Here is a 21,123-nt window from a genome sequence, read left to right as displayed (position 1 = left end):
GGCTGCGAGGCACCCGATGCTGGCTGCCAGCTGTAACAGGAGCCTGGGCTAGACTGCGCCCGAGTGAGATATCCGTTAGGGTGGTCTGCAACAGGCTAAGGGACAAATGCTGTTCTGTCTGGTGAAAGAGAGATCCAGAGATTGCGTTCTGTTGCGTGCTCTCTCTCTTTCTTTAAACACACTTGCCAGGAGCAAAAAATGGATATCCTTAATGAGATTTTATTATCTGACCTCTAGACTCTGCCTGAGACACATTTATGATCAGCAGCAGGTTATGGGGTCTAGGGAGAAAAGGTATATGTTTCTTTACGCTCTCAGTAAATCACCAACCTAACATTGTTCCGGGCTGTCCCGAGATACCTTAGCCCTGCACCAAGGCCAGGCTGCTCATATGCTCAGTTTCATCGCCTCTAATCACTCTGTGTCACATACTTGCAGATATATTTCCTTGATAAACCATGGAGGGATTTTATTGCAGGTGCAGAAATACAAACTAAAGCTCAGAGCAGAACAAGAAACCAGGATGATGGACTTAGGAACAAGCAGCCTGGCAGTGTTGAGCACAGCTTACTATCTCATCTGATTGAGCAGTACTTTCATTTCGGAGAAGGGGGAGTGAGCTGGTAGTAGCATTTTACATATAGTATGGCTGGACAAAGTAATGCTGTGTGATTTACATATCCCTTGTCTGACCTGTGCTTACACACTTCGGGGGCTAGACAGCTTGGAGGAGGAGGTAGGGACAGTAGATGGGATTCCTGTGACAGCACAGCTCTCTTAAATATAGACGTTTTGTTCTCTGGTACCTTGCATCCAGAATTGTATCAGCAGTCATCTTAAAGAGGAAAAGGTCAAGAACTAATTCCATCCATGTTTTATGGTACATCCTGTCTTTAATGCAATATCCAGTAAATGTTTCTTATTTGCTATTTTATGAGTCCAGTTCTTTCCAGCTTCAGCTATTGGAATTTAAGGCAGTAAAAAGAAGTAATCAAGCTAAGCTGGTCTCTATCTATTGCATTTTTATGATGTAGGCTTTTATATTAGTAGGTTGTGAGGAGTTGCTCATGGACTGAATTAATTTCTTGAGACTTCGCCAGCTCAGCCAGAATATATAAGACAAGATCCATTTGTGCTTGTGCTGGTGAAAACGTTATTGCTTCCATAATATAGTTCTACCTAAGAAAATGCTGCACAAGTACAAATTGCCAGGGGAGCAGTATTAAGAATTTATAGTCTCATCATGGCTCTGTAATTGGGCTCACCAATGAAAGAAGAAAGGACGGTGTTAAAAGCGAAAGGAAATATTTCTTATTTGCCTCTCTCCAAGGCCACAGACATTGTGTTATTGCTCTTTGAAATATACTGAAGATAGCACGTTAATAAAGTATATGCAATTAGATACCTCTAACATTGTTTTGTTTGCTGAACAGCTGAATGAGGATAGGGAAATTAGTTTATGATCTGGCAACCATCTGATTGCTCCATTTCTGAGGAAGCCTTACAAGCTTTATAACTTGGGAGCCCTTTACCATCATATTGCTATTGTGTCTGGAATATGCATTATAATTCCATGCCTTGTCTTATTTATGTAAGCTTCAATCAAACCTTATTAAAACCCCACAGCAGTTTGTTGTATCTGCTTGGAATTCTGAAGTCGCCCCGTTCATCTGACAGGGGATATTTTCAGGCTTTTGTAAAACAGCACCACCAGCTTTTCTGACCCGGTGATGGGATGCGTGACCTTTCACTGAGTATGTGACCCAGGTTTGGAGATCGGTCTGTGACCATCTGCTTTCCTGCCACAGATGGGGGAACAGGCATGTGCCTCTGAGGACAGGATGGGGGCAAAACCCAAGTGCTACTGATTTCTGTTGTGACACTGGCCTCCTCAGGGACATCTTGGTCAACTCAGGACCTTGGCCGTCGTAGGTTTGTGCTTTGCATGGGCCTGTGACAGGGTTAAATATTGCCCTTCACAAAGACTCAAATGACTGTCACATAAAGAGCAGAAAGCTGCGGCATCAATAGGTTGGGCCAACACAGCAATATTTGTAAGCTCCAAATGTAAATATTTTCTTTATTGACATGTAAATTACTGTTTTTTAAGGAGGCAAGACAATAATGTAACCTCAAATTGTAGATTTTACTCTCTTACTCTGACCCCAGGAGTGTTTTTGCCTAATCTCTGTGCTGCAAATCAGCAGCCACGTGCTTTACTTCCCCAGCAAGGCTGGTTCTACAAGCTGGGAACCTTTGCACAGTGTTGCAAGAGCCACAGGTGAAGCTGTGAGGCCAGGGTTCATCACACCAGTTGGGAGCTTTGGGCAGAGAAACCAGCATTGTCACTGGTCGAAAGTAAATAGGGTGTTTAGAATCTTTTTCTCAGTGATAATCTAGCTCAGAAATACTGAAAAAGAGGATGGGATTGATTTTTTTTTTTTTTTCTTCAAATATTATTGATACCAGAAGTACGCCTGCAGAATTGTTGGACTAGAGTAATGCATCATTACTTATGGTACGCAGCCCAGAATCCAACAAAAAGGGAATGGATAATTAAAAGGTTTTGTCTTGGCATTTTCAAAGTTCCCTCCCCGTTTCCCTGCTGGATTGAACCCTAATTGAAACCTAATGCTCCCTCTCTTCACCAAAAGTGTAATTTTCCATTCATTTCTCTTGGCTAAAGGAAGTCCATCCAGTTTCAACAGTCATTTGTACATAGAAAATGGCTCAAGCATTATTTTTAGCCAAAGGAGGTGTTAACAATTAGGCAATTAATTGGGGGTTGGTGGCTGTGAGTTCAGTACTCTTCTGTGACCAAGTCTAGAATAAGTTACATACAGCCTTTTGTCCTGGTTTAACAATTATAGGGCTTAGTTCTTTGAGAATCTCGTATGGAGCAGTCTCTTGTACTTGGGTGATTAATACTTGACCCAAATAGTTTCAGAAATCTGCTAGGAGGAACCAGACAGCCAGTTATTGAAGGCAACAAAATACGAAAGGGACAAAAACAGGAGAAGCACGACTGAAACATGGTTCCAAGTGACAGTCGTCCTCTGCATAGCAGCCAAGCATTTAGCTGAGTTCTTGCTGCTGCCAAAACAGCCTTTCCTCCTTCGCCATTGAATGCCTGAGGGTCAGACAGGCCAACAGCGAAGGGACACCACCTTCAGCAGTGGTGAATTTGAGTAGGATAACCTAGCTGCTGTTTCTTCTGCGCTGAACTCCGCAACTTGTGGGTGTGCTGGGCAGGCCAGATATCCTGGGCTTTTCCAGGGGCATGGTACAGCAGCTCCAGGCTTTCGGAAGGGGCTGGACGTGGGAGAAGTGCTAAGGCATTCAGCTCAAACAAGACAGCTGTCCCCCCGAACGTGTGCAGTGGCAAACTTTGGAAATCCAGATATGTTTCCTGCTTAAAACTTTGGTGTCTGTGTGGTTAGATTGAGGTTACTTGGCTGGCTGTCAGGCATGTGTTTCTGCCTAGATTTTGCTTTTGATTTTAGCACTCCCCAAGAAATCAATATAGGAAAGGAGCAAAGGGATCCAGGAAGACACAGGCTACCAGATTGCTCTGAGCAAATCAGTCTGGTAGATGCAGAGGTAGCTGGAAGAGCCAGGAGAGCGAGGGCTCAACGGGCTGTCCAGCTGGCACCATGTCAGGGATGTGGGAACACGCAGGCAGGCTCCAGAAAACCCTGGCAGGGCAAAAGATGAGCAGCAGTTCAGCGATGCCAAGGACTCGCTGCCTCCAGCTGCCTTATGCCGCATAGCCGGACTGCCCGTGCACAGGAGCGGTGGGGGGACCAAGGCAGAGCAAGGTCTCTGCGTAGGCTCCTGGACGTCGTGAGAGCCCAGCCCAACGCTCCCCACCAAGTCATGACAGAGGGCAAATGGTCCCACAGCTCTTCCACAGTCCGTCCTTGCTTTGGCGTGCCACAGCCTGGGGGCACGATGGCGATTTTGCGTTGCCTGCCTGGGCTGCAGACTACACTTTCTGAGATAATTAGCAATCATTACTGAAGGATGCTAGTTTTAATTACAAAACAGGTAAGGATTTTCAAATAATTCAGTCCTGAAGAGAAAGAAACGCTCCTTTCAGAGGAAAATACAGTTGAAATTAATAGGGGGTGGAAACTGAGTCCTATTCATAAGTCAGTAGCACCCCTGGCAAAGACTTGAAAAAGCTGTAGAATTTTTCACTTTTCCTGAAAAACCAGCCTATCTCTTACCACAGCAGGCACATAAATTGCTATTAGATTATATAGGAGTGCTGAAACACTTCTGTTTTCTTAAGGGGAAGAATTACAAAATAGCTGTCATATGTCACACAAAAAGAAAGGTGCTTATAAAATAATGTGCTTTGAATTTGTTACAGAAAGCAATTTCCAGTTCTGTAATTTTTCATATTGTTTTCAAATGTGCTCCATCTGCATTTTCTTCTTTAGACACGGCACAGTCCATAAACATCAGTAAACCATTTGGCTGTCCTTATCCTGAAATACCTTTTCACTGCACCTAAAAACAAAATACCTCCTCACAGTCAGGTGCTGCTTTTTTTTCTTCTTCTCCTGAGCCCGTCTGCCTGCTGGTGTCCCGATGCTGTTGTTCCCTGGGACTTGGCTTTTTAGGGCAGGAGTCTGTTCTTTGTTTTTAGCTTGTACTGGTTGGAAACTCTTAGTCCTAATCTATGACTGAAGGATTAGGGCAAAGCCAAAGGGCATCAGGAACGTGCTCTAAAGACTGTTATGTTCCCTCCGTCCATCTTTCGCAAGCCCAATGGCCAGTGGGAGTGGGTGAACTAGAGGAGCTGAGGCCGTGCCGTGTTAGAGGCCCGGCTGTTACTCACATGGGCACTTGCCAGCCTTGATGGGAAAGGTCAGGGAAGCTGGAGGAGATTCATATGTCAGACACCACCCATTTTTATCTGGATAGTGTGATCCAGCAATCAAAACTTTGAGAAACGCTGGCTTAGGCACTAGTCCAGCAAGCGTGATGAATGAACACAATAACAAGGAAAGAAAAAGAGTTCAGGATGTGCCTGAAGTTACATAAAGTGAATTAGGCGGCAGTCCCTTGCCGGCTCCCTTTTGCAAGGTAGTTCAGTAAAGAAGTTTTTCTGGGATTATGTTCTTTAGAAGATGAAAATGGGTAATAAAATTTCTCAGGGATATTTTTTGCTGGTAGCACAACATCCCACGAAGGACACTGGAAATAGAAAACCTGCTGTTTCTGCAAAGAGAGCTTCGCAGTTGCTGTCTGTGACTTTCTAAGCGTATAGCCTTGCCGAAGATTTAATTCTGGTTTTAGCTTGAATTGAGAGGTGGGCCTCTCTTGGGCTAGAACTAAATGCACCAAGATCCATTTTCAACTGTGAGCGAGATACAGCTTCAGATGGCTCAGAAGTGTGGGTGCCACACTGTGCATCGCTTTTGGGGGAAATGAGCAGGTTTCAACAGGATTCTGGAGGAGAGGTACTCTTTGAAATGTATCTTCTTATTGCTCTAGTCTTCTCTCTTCTTCCTGAACCTTCCTTCAGGCTCCCTCTGGTGCTTGTAGTGTATATTGCTGCCACCTTCTCCAGCCCTGTTTTTGCCCTGAATTTACAGCAGCCTAAGTTGAGTGACAGCACTGACATTGTTTAGGTTCATATAAGCTTAAGATGCAAGTAGGAGCTTTCAGTTTGCTTTAAATACGACACTTAGTTGACCCAACTGGGATTTTTCTGGTTTAGGCTACTACCATCCAGGGAATTGAAAATTCACTTCCCCTGAAGCCATATATTTCTGCGTGGTAAATGAAACCATGCCTGAGAACAGCCACCAAACAGTTTGCCTGTGTAAACTATCCAACTACTGCAGGTCTGACTGTGGGAAATGTAAGCAGCAAGTCCTCAGCAGCATTGCAAATAATGCACTTGGGCTGCTATCAGTTTATTCCAGTAGTGTTTGCTCCTCTTTCCAGTCCTGCCTAAAAGGGAAAGACAACTGAAATTAGAATATTAAGGGGTGAATTACATTTTTTAACCCTAAGCCACGCTTGTGTATGTGACTCTCATAGAAGTGATATCCTGAGGCCATTCTCACGTTACAGTAATTACAAGCAGAAAACGCGTCCCCAGCAGCACTCAGCGGGCTAACTCCACCCATGAACCCAAGCCCAGATTTCGGTTTCTCCCTGGATTCCCCCTGCTCCCCACCAGCAATCTGTTACACCAGTTTTCTGCCATTCTGCCACAAATCCCACCCGTGGAGTGAAATGCTTCACAGTGATATCTGGTTTTGGCAGTGTGGAACAGTTTGCTGAGCAGGGCTAAGTCTGCCTCCCCATGCTGAAACGCTGTGGAGGCCAACTTCCAGGCACCAAGCTACTTTTGCGAATTTATCACATGAAAATAGTGTTTCCTCTCCCTTTAAAATGGCTGGGAAGAAAGGGCTGTTTAAGAACGGGTCCGTACATGCCAAATGTCCTATTCTTGGCACCAGCAGCCACCTCCTCTCTGCGTTGGGCAGCAGCCTGCCTTTTTGGGACGGACAGAGATGCGGTCGAGGTGCCACCGAGGCTGTCCAAAGGAGACAGATGGTGGCAAGGTGGTGTGATGGTGTGTGTGGGCATGGTGGCAAGCTCGGGGTGGAGCCTCTGAAGTGAGTCCAAAGCTGGGCCCTGTAGGCTAACGGCAGTCGGAGCACAAGGTGGGATATGGAAAAGGGCAAAGGGAAAAAAGGCGTAACTGTTCTTGTTATGCTGATCTTTTTTATTTTTTTAAAATAATTTCCTGGAATTACTTTGTTCTTAGAGTGTGTATTTTTGCAACAGTATCCTCCTCCCTTAAAACTCAAATGATTGACCTCAGATCTTTGTGGGAGTTCTTAGACTGATTTCAGTAAATTTTTCATAGTCATCATCTTTATTATGAAAATCTGTGTCCTGAGATGTTATGGACCCCGGTGGCAGCAAACCTGCTGGGCAATTCAGTGGATTATTATGCAACTCACTAACGTGCTTGAAATAATAAAGTGGTTCTGTTCAGTGGGCTATGATGAAAAATAGAAGCTACTGCTGGGAGCTCAGATTTGATTTAAATTCCTGGCAGAAAAGGTTCTCTATTAAAATACCATTGCAGGTTGCTATGTTTGTATATTCTTTAACTTCCATTTCATGCTGGACAATGAAGAGGCCAGAAGAGATTTTTTTTCTTACTTTCTGCCCAATGCATATAAACAGTATATTAAATTGAGGCCTTGCATCCTTCTAGTGCTGTTGGAAGTAAACATCGGATTACATTAGACTAAACGCAGAGGGAAATGGTGGCTGTGCTGGAATCAGTGGGAGATCTGAGCTTTGGGTTCAGTAGCACTGATCTATCCCTAAGTGTCCGGGTTCTCAGGTCTAACCCTCTTCCAGGCAGCCTCTACCTCTTTCTGAGTATGGGATGTGAAGAAGGAGCTGAGCTGACCCCTTCCCACCCCTTGCCTATCTGGAAGTTGGGGAGAGGATACAGATTTCTTTCCTTTAGCTAACCTTTTTAGCTGCCCTTCAGCTTCAGTCTCTCTCATCCATCTCTCATCTTCTCAGTGGTAATTGGTAGACAATCTTTTTGTAGATGATTTATATGGCCTCATAACTCTGTTTTCTGCTTAGTAGTAGAAGCTGGTTTGTCAGAAAAACAGCTCTGAGTCAGTGATATCTTTGGAGAAAAATCTATTGAGAGAAAAAGGCGCCCATTTTACAGAGTTTTTTAGCCATTGCCTGAACCTAATTGGATCTTACAAACCCAGCGTGTGAGATGACCTATATCCCTTTTAAAAGAACGCTTTCCTCATAGCATTTACTTGACATAAACGCTAATGAATCCGTAAAGTGTCTTAGCATCTGGCACAGGAGCCTTCAGGGTGTCAAGCAAAACCCAGAGATAAATGGAAGTGCTCTGCGTACATAAGGTTGCAGAACTGGCTGTGGCTGCCAGTTAACCGGATTTAATAACCTGCAGAAGTCCGTGTTATTTCTGCTTAAGGTTGATGTATATTTTGTTTGGACCAGTTTTCTCCTTTATAGATGCCTAGCTTTACAATTAGATCTGCAGTATAAAGTAGCTGCTATCTCCTATTTGCAATTTAACCCAAGAGGGTCAATTTTCCCCTTTCACAGGGCCGGGGCGGCAAAGGAAGCATCTATGTCTGGGCCTCTGGAGATGGGGGCAGCTACGATGACTGTAACTGTGACGGTTATGCATCAAGCATGTGGACAATCTCCATCAACTCTGCTATAAATGACGGACGGACAGCTCTGTATGATGAAAGCTGCTCTTCAACCTTAGCCTCCACCTTTAGTAATGGGAGGAAGAGAAATCCGGAGGCTGGCGTGGTGAGTCCAGATATTATTGTGCTGTTGCCGCTATCTTTATGTGCTCCCACGACCTATTACAACTCTGTCTGCTTTGGAGCAGCAGATGGTCCTTTGTTGAGATGGATATTTTCTTATCTGCAGTACATGATCGTGCCAAAACTGTCAGCTGAGGAGATGTGGGGTTAATACCGAGAACAGCAATGATCTTCCATCTCTTTGAGCTTCATATAGTGTTGGTGCTTTCCTTTTTCAGAAATCAGATTTAGAAGTTCAATTGCACTCTTTCCAGAGGACAGTGTGACAAAAGAGCTCTGTAAAAATCTAAATGAAAAGTGTCAACATCTGAGATCATACTTACCTGTGCAGGCAGCGCAGTCATGAACCAGACTTCTGCTGTACTAGAAACTGCACAGAGCAGAAAGACATTCAGTCACCTGCAGAGGAAATGTGGGGGTTCAGATGTACCCTCAGACACACCGTCTCGTATTGAGCAGTGCGGAGCATTGTACTCAAGTCCTCTACAGGACTGTACCTACTACTGGAAAATAGGCAGTTTCTCTTCAAGTGTAACTGATATTCTCTTCTGCTGTGTCGATCACTGCTCTTCAGCACCATCAGACTAGCCAGGTCATAGTCTAATTCACAGAGTGGAAAATTCAGGTGTAGTAACTCGAGGTCAGTCTTTGCCAAAAGCCTCTATACATTTTCCTTGGCCCTGTCTCAATCCCCAAAGACCCATTGTAGCATCCTAAATGGCTCTGTGCAGTAGCAGATGGAAAAATACTGGTTTCTATCTTGGTATCAGCTCTGTGCTGATATCAGCCGAGGTGATCTGTGGCACTGTTGTAATTATCACCATAAAATGTACTTCTAAGGTTTCCTTCTGGTCTCTTCTAGTGACTAATCTGCATAGAAGATAGAGGTCTGGTACTGCTGTTGGTTCTGGAGTTGCACAAATTTCAGAAAGCTCAATACTGTTAACAATTCTAGTTTCAAATCCTTCTGATAACCACAAGGGAATTTAAGGTCTTTGGTTAAACTGTGTTTATAGGAAATAAATGACATTTATGTGAGTGTGTGACTTCTAAGTGGAAATGAACATTGTTTTACTACATCATGATTTATTCTTGCATTCACACCTTCTGTAGCTATGTCTCACTGTGTTTTTAAATCAATACACTATTCTAAAGAAAACAGATCCTAGGAACAAACACACAATTACACTAAAGAGCAGGAGCACAAACTCCACTTTCTGTATTTTTCCAAGTCTGTAGCTGCAAGGAAAATGGACTAGCTGGTTTCATTAATTACGTCTAATATCATTGCAGGCTACAACGGATTTATATGGCAACTGCACCCTGCGTCACTCAGGAACGTCTGCAGCTGCCCCTGAAGCAGCCGGAGTGTTCGCCTTGGCCCTGGAGGCTAAGTATGCTGTTGAGAAATTCCTTGTGAGCTCTAGAGAGGAGAGGGCCTGCGGTTTGTTTAATGTTGTTGATCATACAAGTTGGCTGTCTGTTGCACGGGGCTAGAACGAGCAGCTAACAAGCTGCTTGCTACAGTAGTGACATGCTTGGTAACTTACAGATGGAGCGACAGTCTTGCCAAAGCCATATAACTGATAGATTTACGCTGACTCGCTCTCTGTGTCCTCTCCATCCACTGCTTCCAGGGGTTGGTCTTCTCCAGCACTGCCTAGAGGGAGACTTTATTTCATTTCTCCACATATCCAGCGGGGAATGCCCAGCCTACAAAAACATAAGAACGAACCTATAGTATCAGACAGGAGTTCATCTTGTGCCACATACTGTCTGCAATGACAGATGCTTAGGGGAGAGTACAACAAACAGGGATTAGGAGCAATCTTTCAACAACAGCTTTGGCAATCAGTGTTTTGGAGAGAGAGCAGTCAGCCTATCCTGTTTAAAAACCACAGGCAGATTTATCTTCCTTGAATTTGTCTAACTCTTTTTCAACTTGTCTGTATTTGGCACCTGTATCATCCAGTGGCAATCAGTTCCACAGCAATAATAGTTTTTGGCGATGGTGGTGGGGAAGGTTTCCTTTGTTTTTTCTTAACCCATTGCTGGTAATTTGCTTCTGTGCTACATAATTGCTCTGTTATGTGAAAGAATAAATATCCATTGTCTATTTACCATCTCCATGCTACTCATGACATCGGAGACCTCTTGTATATCTTGCTTCATTATCTTCTTCTCTAATGATTAGGAAAAGTTTTCCTTACAAGAACTTATACTATCTTTTTACTTTGTGTTAAATTATTTTATGAGGTGAGACAGCATTTGCTCAAGTAGACAGCTTCAGTTGCTGTAACCATGGCATGAAGTGAGCACTAGGTACATAGTTTTCTTCAACAGTTTGCAGAAGAAAGAAGATTTGGCAGAGGAGACAAAGTTTCTATCATTAGCAGAGCAATGATTATTGTGCTCAGAGCATGACTTGGGCCAAGTCTCATTTGTCAGGTTTTATACACGTAAAGCACACACACCAAGTGTTTAACTTTGGATGATCTATCCTTCTATTATCAAATTCATTCAGTGGGACAGCCACAATGTAATAAATAATTATGGCCATAAAAATATAAAGGTTTAATGAATTTTCTGTCCACTGCATGTTTAACCTGGACTACAACCTTAGTGTCTCAGTAATAATTACCATTCCTCTTCATTTGGGCTATCCATGAAGACTGGAATTACTCTTGCCAAACTACCACGAGTAGAAATTAGACTAATACCCCTGGTTTGCAATAGAGTTCCTAGCCTTTGCTGAGAAGAAGGGCAGGGGCAGGGGGGGAAGATAGAAAGAACTGTCAGTGTCTCCTGTCTCCTTCCAGGCTGGCTCTATTAAACCTCCGTTTCAGAGGGCAGAACTACCCTGGATGCGTTGCACTAGCCTGCACAGGAACGGCTAACAATTTCCCGTGCAGACGACTGCTGCCTGCCATATGTCTCTCAGCTCATATACAATATATGTCTGACAAGTCTCTAAAACCAGACCAATCTGTGAAATGGAAAGTACGGTTTTAAGATACGTAGCAGCTCTTAAAAGGTTTCAATAAGAATGATGCAAGAGATATCTGGTTTTCAGCTATCTCGTGTCACCTTGGAAAAATGACAGTAATTGGCTATTCTGGTGTACGTTCAGCATGCACACATGCTTATTACTTGGGGCACAGAAAGCTGAAAAGCGCATTCTTTTAGGTTGATGGTTTGAATCAGACATATTGTAATGTTGAAAGAGTTCATCATAGAACAACTGGAATAGCTTTAGTTATGTAGAATTGGAATGTCAGTTCTAAAGCCTCCAGAATAAATAACTTGTAAGTGCCCTTCCTGTCATCATAATCACTGCAAATCTAGGAAGACAAGAGCTGATGATGAAAAATGATCATTGAATGTAGACAAATGTTACTTGACTGCATCCATCCGTGCTAGTATATCACAGGTGACAAACCTCTACCATACCTTATAATGCAAACCTACAGCCACCCACAGCCACCCATATTCACAGAATACTGAAATTACTGACACCTCGATTGTTATAGCTCATCAGCTTCATCAGATTGGGGCTTCTCTGGTGAATCTTGGAAGGTCCATGGGAAAAGCAGGAGGAGCAGGCAAGAAAAAGAGGGCAAGATTTAACAGGAAGGCTAGGCAAAATTCTGTCATCATCCTTTTGGTTTTGTATTCTTTTCAGGGTTTGGTATAATATCATACTCATTTTATTAACTTAATAATTGCACGGTGGATCTATAATATGTAGTTAAAAGCAGTTGTTTTCAAGAACAGGGAAACAATTAGAAATTATTTTGCAGTTTGGGGGAATATATTTTGGGGAAGTACTATACAATTAAAACCTCTTCTTGTTCCCACTGAAATCAGCAGAAGCTTTGTTATTGATACATGTATAGATACATTTCCATGTGATTCATAGAAGCAAGTTTTACCAAAAGGCTTACTCAAACACGCTGTTTTTCTTTAATATCTGCTTGGGAAATACTGTACTGTTTGTTTTCCATGTTGCTCTTCCACAGCTTGGATCTGACGTGGAGAGACATGCAGCATCTGACAGTGCTTACCTCCAAGAGGAACCAGCTTCACGATGAGGTTCATCAATGGCGTAGAAACGGCGTTGGGCTGGAATTCAACCATTTGTTTGGCTATGGTGTCCTAGATGCGGGAGCAATGGTTAAGATGGCGAAAGACTGGAAGACTGTTCCCGAGAGATTCCATTGTGTTGGAGGGTCAATACAGGAACCTGAGTAAGTCAATAGTCTAGTGTATGTGTTTGGCTTCTTCCAGGCATTTAGGAGACCACAAGCATGAAAATACATTGGCAAAGACGTGGATAGTCAAAGAAACATAATGAAATGTTTTTTCGAAGAAAGCCTAACATTACCAGTAGCATTCCAACTATTTCAATAAGTTGATACAATAAACTACCTGAGCTTTCAGTTCCTGGAGGAGTGCATTCTGCAGCTCATCTGTATCATCGTTGCTAGTGCCAGTAGTGTTAATAGCAACATCCATTTCTCCTGAGTACTTACAGGTATGTCTGTGCCAAAGTTTCTGTGAATAAAGAGCCTGTGCACAAGTGAAAACCTGGGAGGCTGGCACTGTAAATTACATGAACTGCTGCCACATGAAACATCTGTCAGCCAGGTCATATCTCCTTGTGACATATTCCAGCAGACAGTTTTATCTCCAGAAGACTGAAACAATCATCTACAGGTACCAGTGATTCAGTTTGAACGCTGCAGCATTTAATTGTGTTTGGTTTATGTTTTTCAAATCTCTAATTGCAGGCTAGGTAGTCAAATTATTTTCTGATTTACCTTCATGTGCTAAAGTGAATGAGTCAACAAGTGAATGAATTAATACTAATTGACTGCAACAGCTATAGTTCAATTGAACTATTTGAAATACTAATCTAATAATGGCCAATTTATGTCTATACCATTTGAAATTTGACTTTTCAGTGCCGTTTTTGAAGGCATCATTATTCTGTTGGAAAAAGAAAGCATACCAATATGCCACCCTGGCACATAGCTCAGCCAGGCAAAGAGTAAGTTTGTTCCCAACTTCTAGATGGGTTTGTATTTGCAGGATCCAAGGTTCTACAGCTGAAATCTGAGTTTTAAATTGTCTGGCCTATGCATGCTCACAGGTAGGAAACGAATGAGAGAGTGCTGAAGCTAATTTTGAGCTATCTCTAATTTATTCATAATTTAAATGCAGACAAATCATCTCATTTGTCTTAGTGCAGCCCTATTTATTGAAATGGGGATCATCCTACAGGAAGAGAGAAAATTTCTTTCTGTAGGCTCGGCTCCATACATTAGACAAAGTGGTAGAGGTATTCTGGCAATAGGCTGAGCCAGAGTTGGGCAAGTGCTATGCAGTAGTATCGCCTCCTTCTGCCTTTGTTTTTCTGGCCCGTTTCTGCTGGTGAACGGAGAGAAAAGCCGAGGTCATGGTGCATTTCCTCCAGCCCAGGGATCTGGAACTGCAGTAAAGCTTCCCTACAGCTGTCGTTGCCCAACAGGCTCCAGAGCTGAGAAATACATTGCCTTGTATTGGTGTCTTTTGGGAGCGGCGCCCAGAACAGGCTTTGTGCTTACAGCACGCAGATTTGTAAAGAAGAGATTTTAAAAGTGTACAACAGCAGACAAGTTATTTCAACCAAGTCAGTCATGACCTAAGCCTCCCAGGTCTGCCGCAGTGAGTCTCAGGTGCAGTCTGTATGGGTGTCCCCCTATAATCACCTAACACATCTGTGTCTTAATAGTGCTGGTGTAGTATTTATGTCCCCAAATGAAACACTGACAGGAGATAATAAGAATCATGACTTGCAACATCTCCATTTTTTGAATTACACTGTAAAATAAAACTCATGAAAACCAGCATCTCCAGACATTCCTTGGAAATGAAAACTACGCTGCACTTCTGCCATGGATAATTGGGTTATTTTTCCAGTTTGGCCTTGCTGGAGCAATTTCTATATATATTCTATATATGTTTATATAGATGTAGATATTTGGAGATATAAAATACATATTCAATATATGTTTAGGTAGGTGAGTAGTTGATACAGAAGTATGTACCATAGGAGCATTGTCAATTAGCAGAAACAGGCCAGGAAAGAATTGACAGCCTAGAATATACAGTGTGCGGAAATCAATCCGTATTTAAAGTGCAGCACTTCTCTGCTGCATGTACAAACACTTGTTAGCAGTAGGAACTTGCCCTGAAGAGGGATTTTTGTTGGGTCAGCAAAAAGGAAAAAAATGGACAAGTCTGAGTCTGGCTGGTCCAGGGAGATACAAAGATGATTTAGGACAATCATAGTCCATTAGCTGAGGAACAGGAGCACGGGAGTGTGCTTCTGGAAGGCAATTAGCTCCCCCTGCTCATCTCTAACTGGGTACTACACTTCATGCAGAAGTGAATATATATTTTTTTATATAGATATGTATAGATATATATATATAGAGTGAGATATATATAGCAATTGGGCAGCAGGACACTGTGAGGGTGTAGAAAACCCATCTTCTCTTCTGCTTCTTTCGTGTCAGGCTTTTTCCACCACCCCTGCTTCTTTTTGTTTCTTTGGGGAAATTCACCTGGACTATAGTAATTAGTCTAGCGAAGCAGAGAGTATTGGATCCTAATTAATAGGAAAGGGGGAAACAGAGCAAGCCTTTTCTCATGTGTTTTAGAGAGCTGAGATAACTTTTGCACTGCAGCACTTCGAAAGTGGAGAGAAAAGCTGTCTGCAGCTGTCAGGGTGTCTGCAAAGCAGACGGAGCGGTAACACTGCTCTTATTTCTTTGGGTTTTGGTGTTGATAGATAGAAAAGACTCACACTGTGGTGTCCTCCCTCATTTACTGGAGGAGACAGAAGGCACTTACCACAACTGTTGGAATGAAGCACTGTTTGACAAAGCTTTGTCCGCTGTGTAAGATTGCTATGAGACAACGTGAATTCAGATTGCTTTGAGGATGATGCTTCCCATGCAGAGAAATTGCAAGTGTATTGCAACTGTGAGATTATGATCCTTCACCTCCGGCTGGCATATAGTGCATTTTCCTTGTGTTTTGGCATACAAAATAAATCTTGAGGGTATTATATGTTCAAGTATTTTAGCTATACAATGTTTATGTTATACCAGCTTCTGCTCCAGGGCATCCATAGGATTCAGAACAACACAGGTTTTTCAGTTTAAGGTAAGTGTTTAAATGCCGTGAGGGCCTGGACCTGAATGTCTTTTTACTCTGCAAGTACTCCTGAGAAAGCAATACTCTATGTAAAGGGTGGCAGAGACTGGCCTGAGCCAATTAGTGATGTACTAAGCTGTAATACCTGGAGCTCATCTCAGGAAGAAGAGAATTCCTGGAAGCTAGGCGTGATTGAAACGCTTTCACTGGTCTCTGAAGAACGCACTATTTCATTAGCAAAGGGAAGAGGCTGGTACTCATTTCTTTTGAAAAGAAAGTATTCATTAGCACTGTATGGTCAATGCCCTTTAAAAGGGACTCTCTCTTATTTTACTGCAAAACCTAGGTCATGGAGAAGCCAATGGAAGAGGTAATGACAAGCTGACTGGAGTCTTTTGTGACTTACTCCCTTTTTTAATGATTGCAGTAATTCCTCTCTTTCAAGTATTTCTTTTAGACAGAGGGAAGTGTCACACTGCTCACAGCTCACTGATGGTGAAGACGCAGAGACTTTTGTTTACACTTCCAGTGTAGTTTGTCAGCCAGTTTCTGAGGCAACTGGTAATTGCCGCTCACTCCTGACCCAGAGGAGTTGAGCAGGCGCTCGGCAGCCTCGGCTGCTGGCAGGGCACTGCTCCCGGGCTGGGCACCAGTGCCCTTGGACCTGCGCTGGGATCCCGAGAAGGACTACACAGTGCGCAGTGGCTCCTGGCCCCCTCTGTGAGAGCTGGGAAGGTGTGGGTGTACCTTGCACAGGTCTGAGCCTGTGTTCCATGTGCGGGTCTAGCGTTTGGGTAATACTCGGGACAAATGTCCTTCAGTTAATTGTGAGTTTGCCTTCGTAAGGACTGAATTATAATCACCAAGAAACTTGTGACTTCAAGGTGCAGGACTTGGGCAACTCGGTAAACAAGTGCGTGTGTGCTCCTGTACGGGAGCAGTTCAAGGATATCAATTTTAATGGAAAAAATATTTTTCAAATGAGCTGAAACTGGGGTCCCATGTTTGTGCTGGTTTCCAAATCAGGAGGAGGATGTAAGCTTCAATGTGACTGCGCTGAAATTCTGTGCAACTGGCTCCTCTGACTCCAGACAGCGTTCACTGCTGTCTTTTAAGGTGACTGTCTGACACGACTGACTGCTCACGGTTCTTCTACTGAATATACACATTATCATGCAATTACCCAATATAGTAGTGATAAGTAAAAGCAGCTATTAAATATATGTTAATATTTCTTAAATAGCAGTATGTACTTCTTAATTGTATTCCTTCTCTCTTTGTGTAGGTGTACGTTTCATAATGCATTTTCAGATTAAGGTTTTGATATCATTTTCTAAAAAGAGAATGTTCTTTTTCTGGCTAAGTTTTCAACTATTATTTTCTTACTTTTCCATGTATTAATAATGAAAATAGTACTTTTTTCCTGTGAGGCACCAAAACCCAGTAGTTTTAGAACGAGCCATGTCGTGCTGTCTATATCCTTTTAATTTCCTTAATTATCTTTCGACCTGCAGAAAGATACCACCAAGTGGCAAGCTGGTCCTCACGCTTACAACTGATGCTTGTGAGGGGAAGGACAACTTTGTCCGATACCTTGAACACGTCCAAGCAGTTATAACTGTGAATTCCACTAGGCGAGGAGACCTCAACATCAACATGACCTCGCCGATGGGAACAAAGTCCATTTTACTGAGCCGGCGTCCCAGGGATGACGACTCCAAGGTGGGTTTTGACAAATGGCCTTTCATGACCACACACACTTGGGGAGAAGACCCCCGAGGCACCTGGGCTCTAGAGATTGGGTTTGTCGGCAGTCTGCCACAGCGGGGCGTGCTGAAGGAGTGGACGCTGATGCTGCACGGGACGCAGAGCGCACCATATATAGACCAAATAGTAAAAGATTATCAGTCCAAACTGGCCATGTCCAAGAAGGAAGAGCTGGAAGAAGAATTAGATGAAGCAGTGGAGAGAAGCCTGAAGAGTATACTGAGCAAGAACTAGCGCTGTTCTGCATGACGGTGTCTTTCCTTCCCCAGATCCCTCTACTCACCTTTCTACTATCCAAACCTCTGTGTTAGACATACTACAATGATCGTCTCTGTAGCCAAACTATCACACTTTCTTGATTTTAAAGTCTTATATCTCATCAATAATTATTTTAATTACCACCAAAGCAATCCTTTTTTTACTCTAAACCACAAATATACTGTCCCCCACCGAATACTATGTACAGTTTGTGACTGTAAATGATTTTTCTTTTGTGTCATATGAATAGGTAATAACCTGCAAACAAGTGGATGGCTTTCCCTTCATATTTTTGTGGTAAATGTTGTTTGTATTAAGAAAAAGAGTTAATTTTAACATTGGCAGTTGGTGATAATGGGCACATTTTTAAAAATTATTGTGAGAGAGGGAAACACAAAGAGGTTGGCTGGAGAGGTCTTTGAACGTCTAACAGCTGCATCACTGACTTCAGTGGGACTTTCCCCATCGGGTTCAACCAAGGTAGCACTAGACCCTACAATAATCCAGAGATGAGGAAAATTTACCAATCCAATTTGCAGAAATCCAGTTCTCTTGAGTTTTCTTTTATATATACACTTACACAACATACACACGAACGCTTCAGCCGCAGCATGGTTCCACAGGCATGCAATAAGGGAGGTAAAGTGATGCCAAAGCCAGGTGACAGGGGGAAGCGCTTTGCAAACAGGGTCAGGGCATTCTTAGAAGCACAAGTTTCTGTCTTGGTTTTTTGTTTTTAATTTTGGCAATTTAATTCAATTTACCATCTTACAGCAGAACGAGCACATAAGGCTGTAGGATTTCTGGCAACCTGTGTGCAAAAGTGCATCTGCTCATCTCTATACCGAGATGTACTACAGCAGCGTAAGATGAGACTGTGTCAGAGTTTCCAACCACAGACCCCTGTTTTCTGGGGTTTACAACCTGGTTGCCGGTAAATTGTTGTGGGAGAAATTTGAAGTACGCAGTTTCAGTCCCAAAGCAATTTTTTATTCAAATTTCATGTTTAAAAATAGAGCTTTGTTATTTTTATGTTATACAAATATATTTAAGGAGAAAAATATGCCTAAGTTATTTATGTGTAAGGCAAAGTTGGCCTTCTTGGGAAATAAAATGTAGTATTTGGGAAGATTTGTTGGTAATCATTGCTCTTTGCTGCTTAAAGAGTCAGTCCCACCTTCACTTTTCACACATGAGTAAAGTCAGTCTCTCCCACCCTCAGAGTCTGCTCTGGCTATTCCCACAAGACATAACATCCTCCTTGGTGGGGATTACTCATGGTAGTAACCACTACATGTTCTCAGGTGTGAGATCCCAAATTTAACCTTTGAATAATAAAGGGTCTTGATTCTGCAAATACTTAGGCACTCGCTTACAGTAAAGGCCATCAGCGGACCTACTCAAATTCTAACTTTAAGCAGGTGCTTCGGATCTTTGCAGCATCCAAGATCTACTTTTTAGCAGTGACTAGTTTCAGAATTTTATTACATATTTTTAATATGCAGAGTATTCATCTAAAACGTTTTAATAAGAGTTGTCCTGGTTAATCAGGTGCATAATAGTAGAAACACATTCAGTAAGTAAATATTTATCTAACAAATTAAAAATGTAACCCAAAGGTTATATGGTGCACACGTTTCACTTAAGAGTGTATAATCTATGCTGTTATTTCTAGTCAATATCCATCTTTTATCTTTCCATAAGAGGCCTGTTCTTTCCTTTACAAATCCAAATGCAAAATAAAAGCTCAACCTACTCAAAGTCTATGTGAATTAACACTCAAAAGCCAAGACAAGCAGCCTCGCACTACTCACAGGTTCCTCGTTGCGTGCAGCAGTCCCTTCGGACAATCGAGTCACACTGGGATAACACAGGCGTCGGCAGGAGGAGAATCAGGCACTGTGTGATTTTTATTTTTGAAGTGCTCTTGGTTATTTGTTCAAATACATTGTAGTGTCAACTGTGTTTAATTTGGTGATTTAAAACTTAACACAAGGACAAGATGGGTCCATTTGAAAGCATGAACTGGAGCTCGTGAGGCACGAGCCAAAACGCACTGAAGCTGAACGGGCTGGGGCCAGGTTTGCTCGTGTCTTTGGCAGTGAATGGATCGCGCTGACGGCAGTAGGTTTCCGTGCAAGGCACCCAGTTCTCAGAAAGAGCAGTGTATACTATCAGAGGGAAGAAGTTACCATATAATACATATATTTATGCATACACCCGTATGTCTAAATGCACACACAACGCACCTGTGGTATCTCTCTCTATATATATATTACATATGATATGTATATTCAGAGTATGTTACATATATTTGCTTATAAATATATACAGAATTACATATGGTATGTAATGTATAATACATATACGCACAACATTACTTTTTGTGTGTATGTGTTCAAAGAAAGAGAGAACTGGAAGTTATTGAAGGACTTCTAAAATGTGGAAAAAGTTTTGGAGTAAGAAAAGTCCATGTGGAAATCTTAAATGAGCGTGTACATGACTTTCCGTTGCATTCATGTAATTTTGCAATTCTCTGTTCAATCATTAAATATCTTATAAAGCAGCAAAATAACTAGATGGTTGTTCATATTTTCATAATGCTGACATAATTTATTAAGTAAGTGAAAGATCACGCTAATGAGTGATATACAGAAATGGTGAGTTTTGATATAAGTATATATAAAACTAAGTGTATATACAATATAGAGATCTACTTCAAATTCTTCAGGATTTTTGCATCAGGGGATCGCTGAAAAATATGTCCAGTTAGACGAAGTTTTTATGGTATTGCTGATGGAAAATAAAGTTAATTTGTTAGTATTTATAATAAAGGGGAAAATGAAGCTCATGATTTGAAACAGGTGAACGCTGTTTAACTAAAGCCCTGTGATGATGTTTTATAATATGAGTAAAATAAAGAGCTGTTGTAAACTGGCAGGTCCAATCATCATTGCCTATCTGAAGGTATACGGGAGGTAACAGGCTGTGGGAAGCAGGACGACTTCCTACTGCTCTGCTTTTTATACTGATAGGGAAATTCGTATGCCATGTCTACTGGATACTGAGAAAATAAACACAATCCTCTGAAAGAGCTGATAGCACCAGATGAAGACTAACACGCTTGATGTTAACACTGCAATATGGTGGGGTGTAGAAGATCAAGGCCGGAGGCTGGGAAGAGCCTTGGGCATTACTTACGTGGTTCAAACCCGCTGGCTCCCAGGGCAGCTCTGCAGAGGTGCGCAGCGATGCAGGTGCCGAACTGCTGCCCTCAGTGGGGAAGGGGATGCTCAGGAAGGGAGACAGCGACACCTTTGCACTGCATTTCATAAGCAGTTCTGGCCCCAAGGAAATGCTACAGCAGATTTTTTTTTTTCTCTGCTGTTTGGAGCACTTTGATCCACAAAAAAACCCCTGAGTGCCTCTTCCTCCCTACCTCCCACCCATGCTTTTGGGTGCTTTTTAGCACACATAGTCCCATGGCACAGGGTACTTGTTGGTTTATAATTTCTTA

The 21,123-nt window shown here is 42.5% G+C and overlaps 1 protein-coding gene across 1 annotated transcript in view; it reads left to right on the top strand.

Annotated features, from left to right (window-relative positions):
* Nucleotides 1-17,601, top strand: part of PCSK2 (proprotein convertase subtilisin/kexin type 2) — a 105,175-nt gene extending 87,574 nt beyond the window's left edge. Inside the window, exons 9-12 of the mRNA XM_059828505.1 lie at nt 8,146-8,361; nt 9,672-9,772; nt 12,398-12,625; nt 17,096-17,601. Coding sequence (XP_059684488.1) covers nt 8,146-8,361; nt 9,672-9,772; nt 12,398-12,625; nt 17,096-17,582 — 1,032 coding nt within the window. The 3' untranslated portion in view covers nt 17,583-17,601. The remainder of the gene's footprint in view (nt 1-8,145; nt 8,362-9,671; nt 9,773-12,397; nt 12,626-17,095) is intronic.
* Nucleotides 17,602-21,123: the final 3,522 nt, after the last annotated feature.

This window comes from Gavia stellata, chromosome 23 (assembly GCF_030936135.1).
Source record: "Gavia stellata isolate bGavSte3 chromosome 23, bGavSte3.hap2, whole genome shotgun sequence".
NCBI lineage: Eukaryota > Metazoa > Chordata > Aves > Gaviiformes > Gaviidae > Gavia > Gavia stellata.
This window is presented reverse-complemented; position numbering and strand designations above follow the sequence as displayed.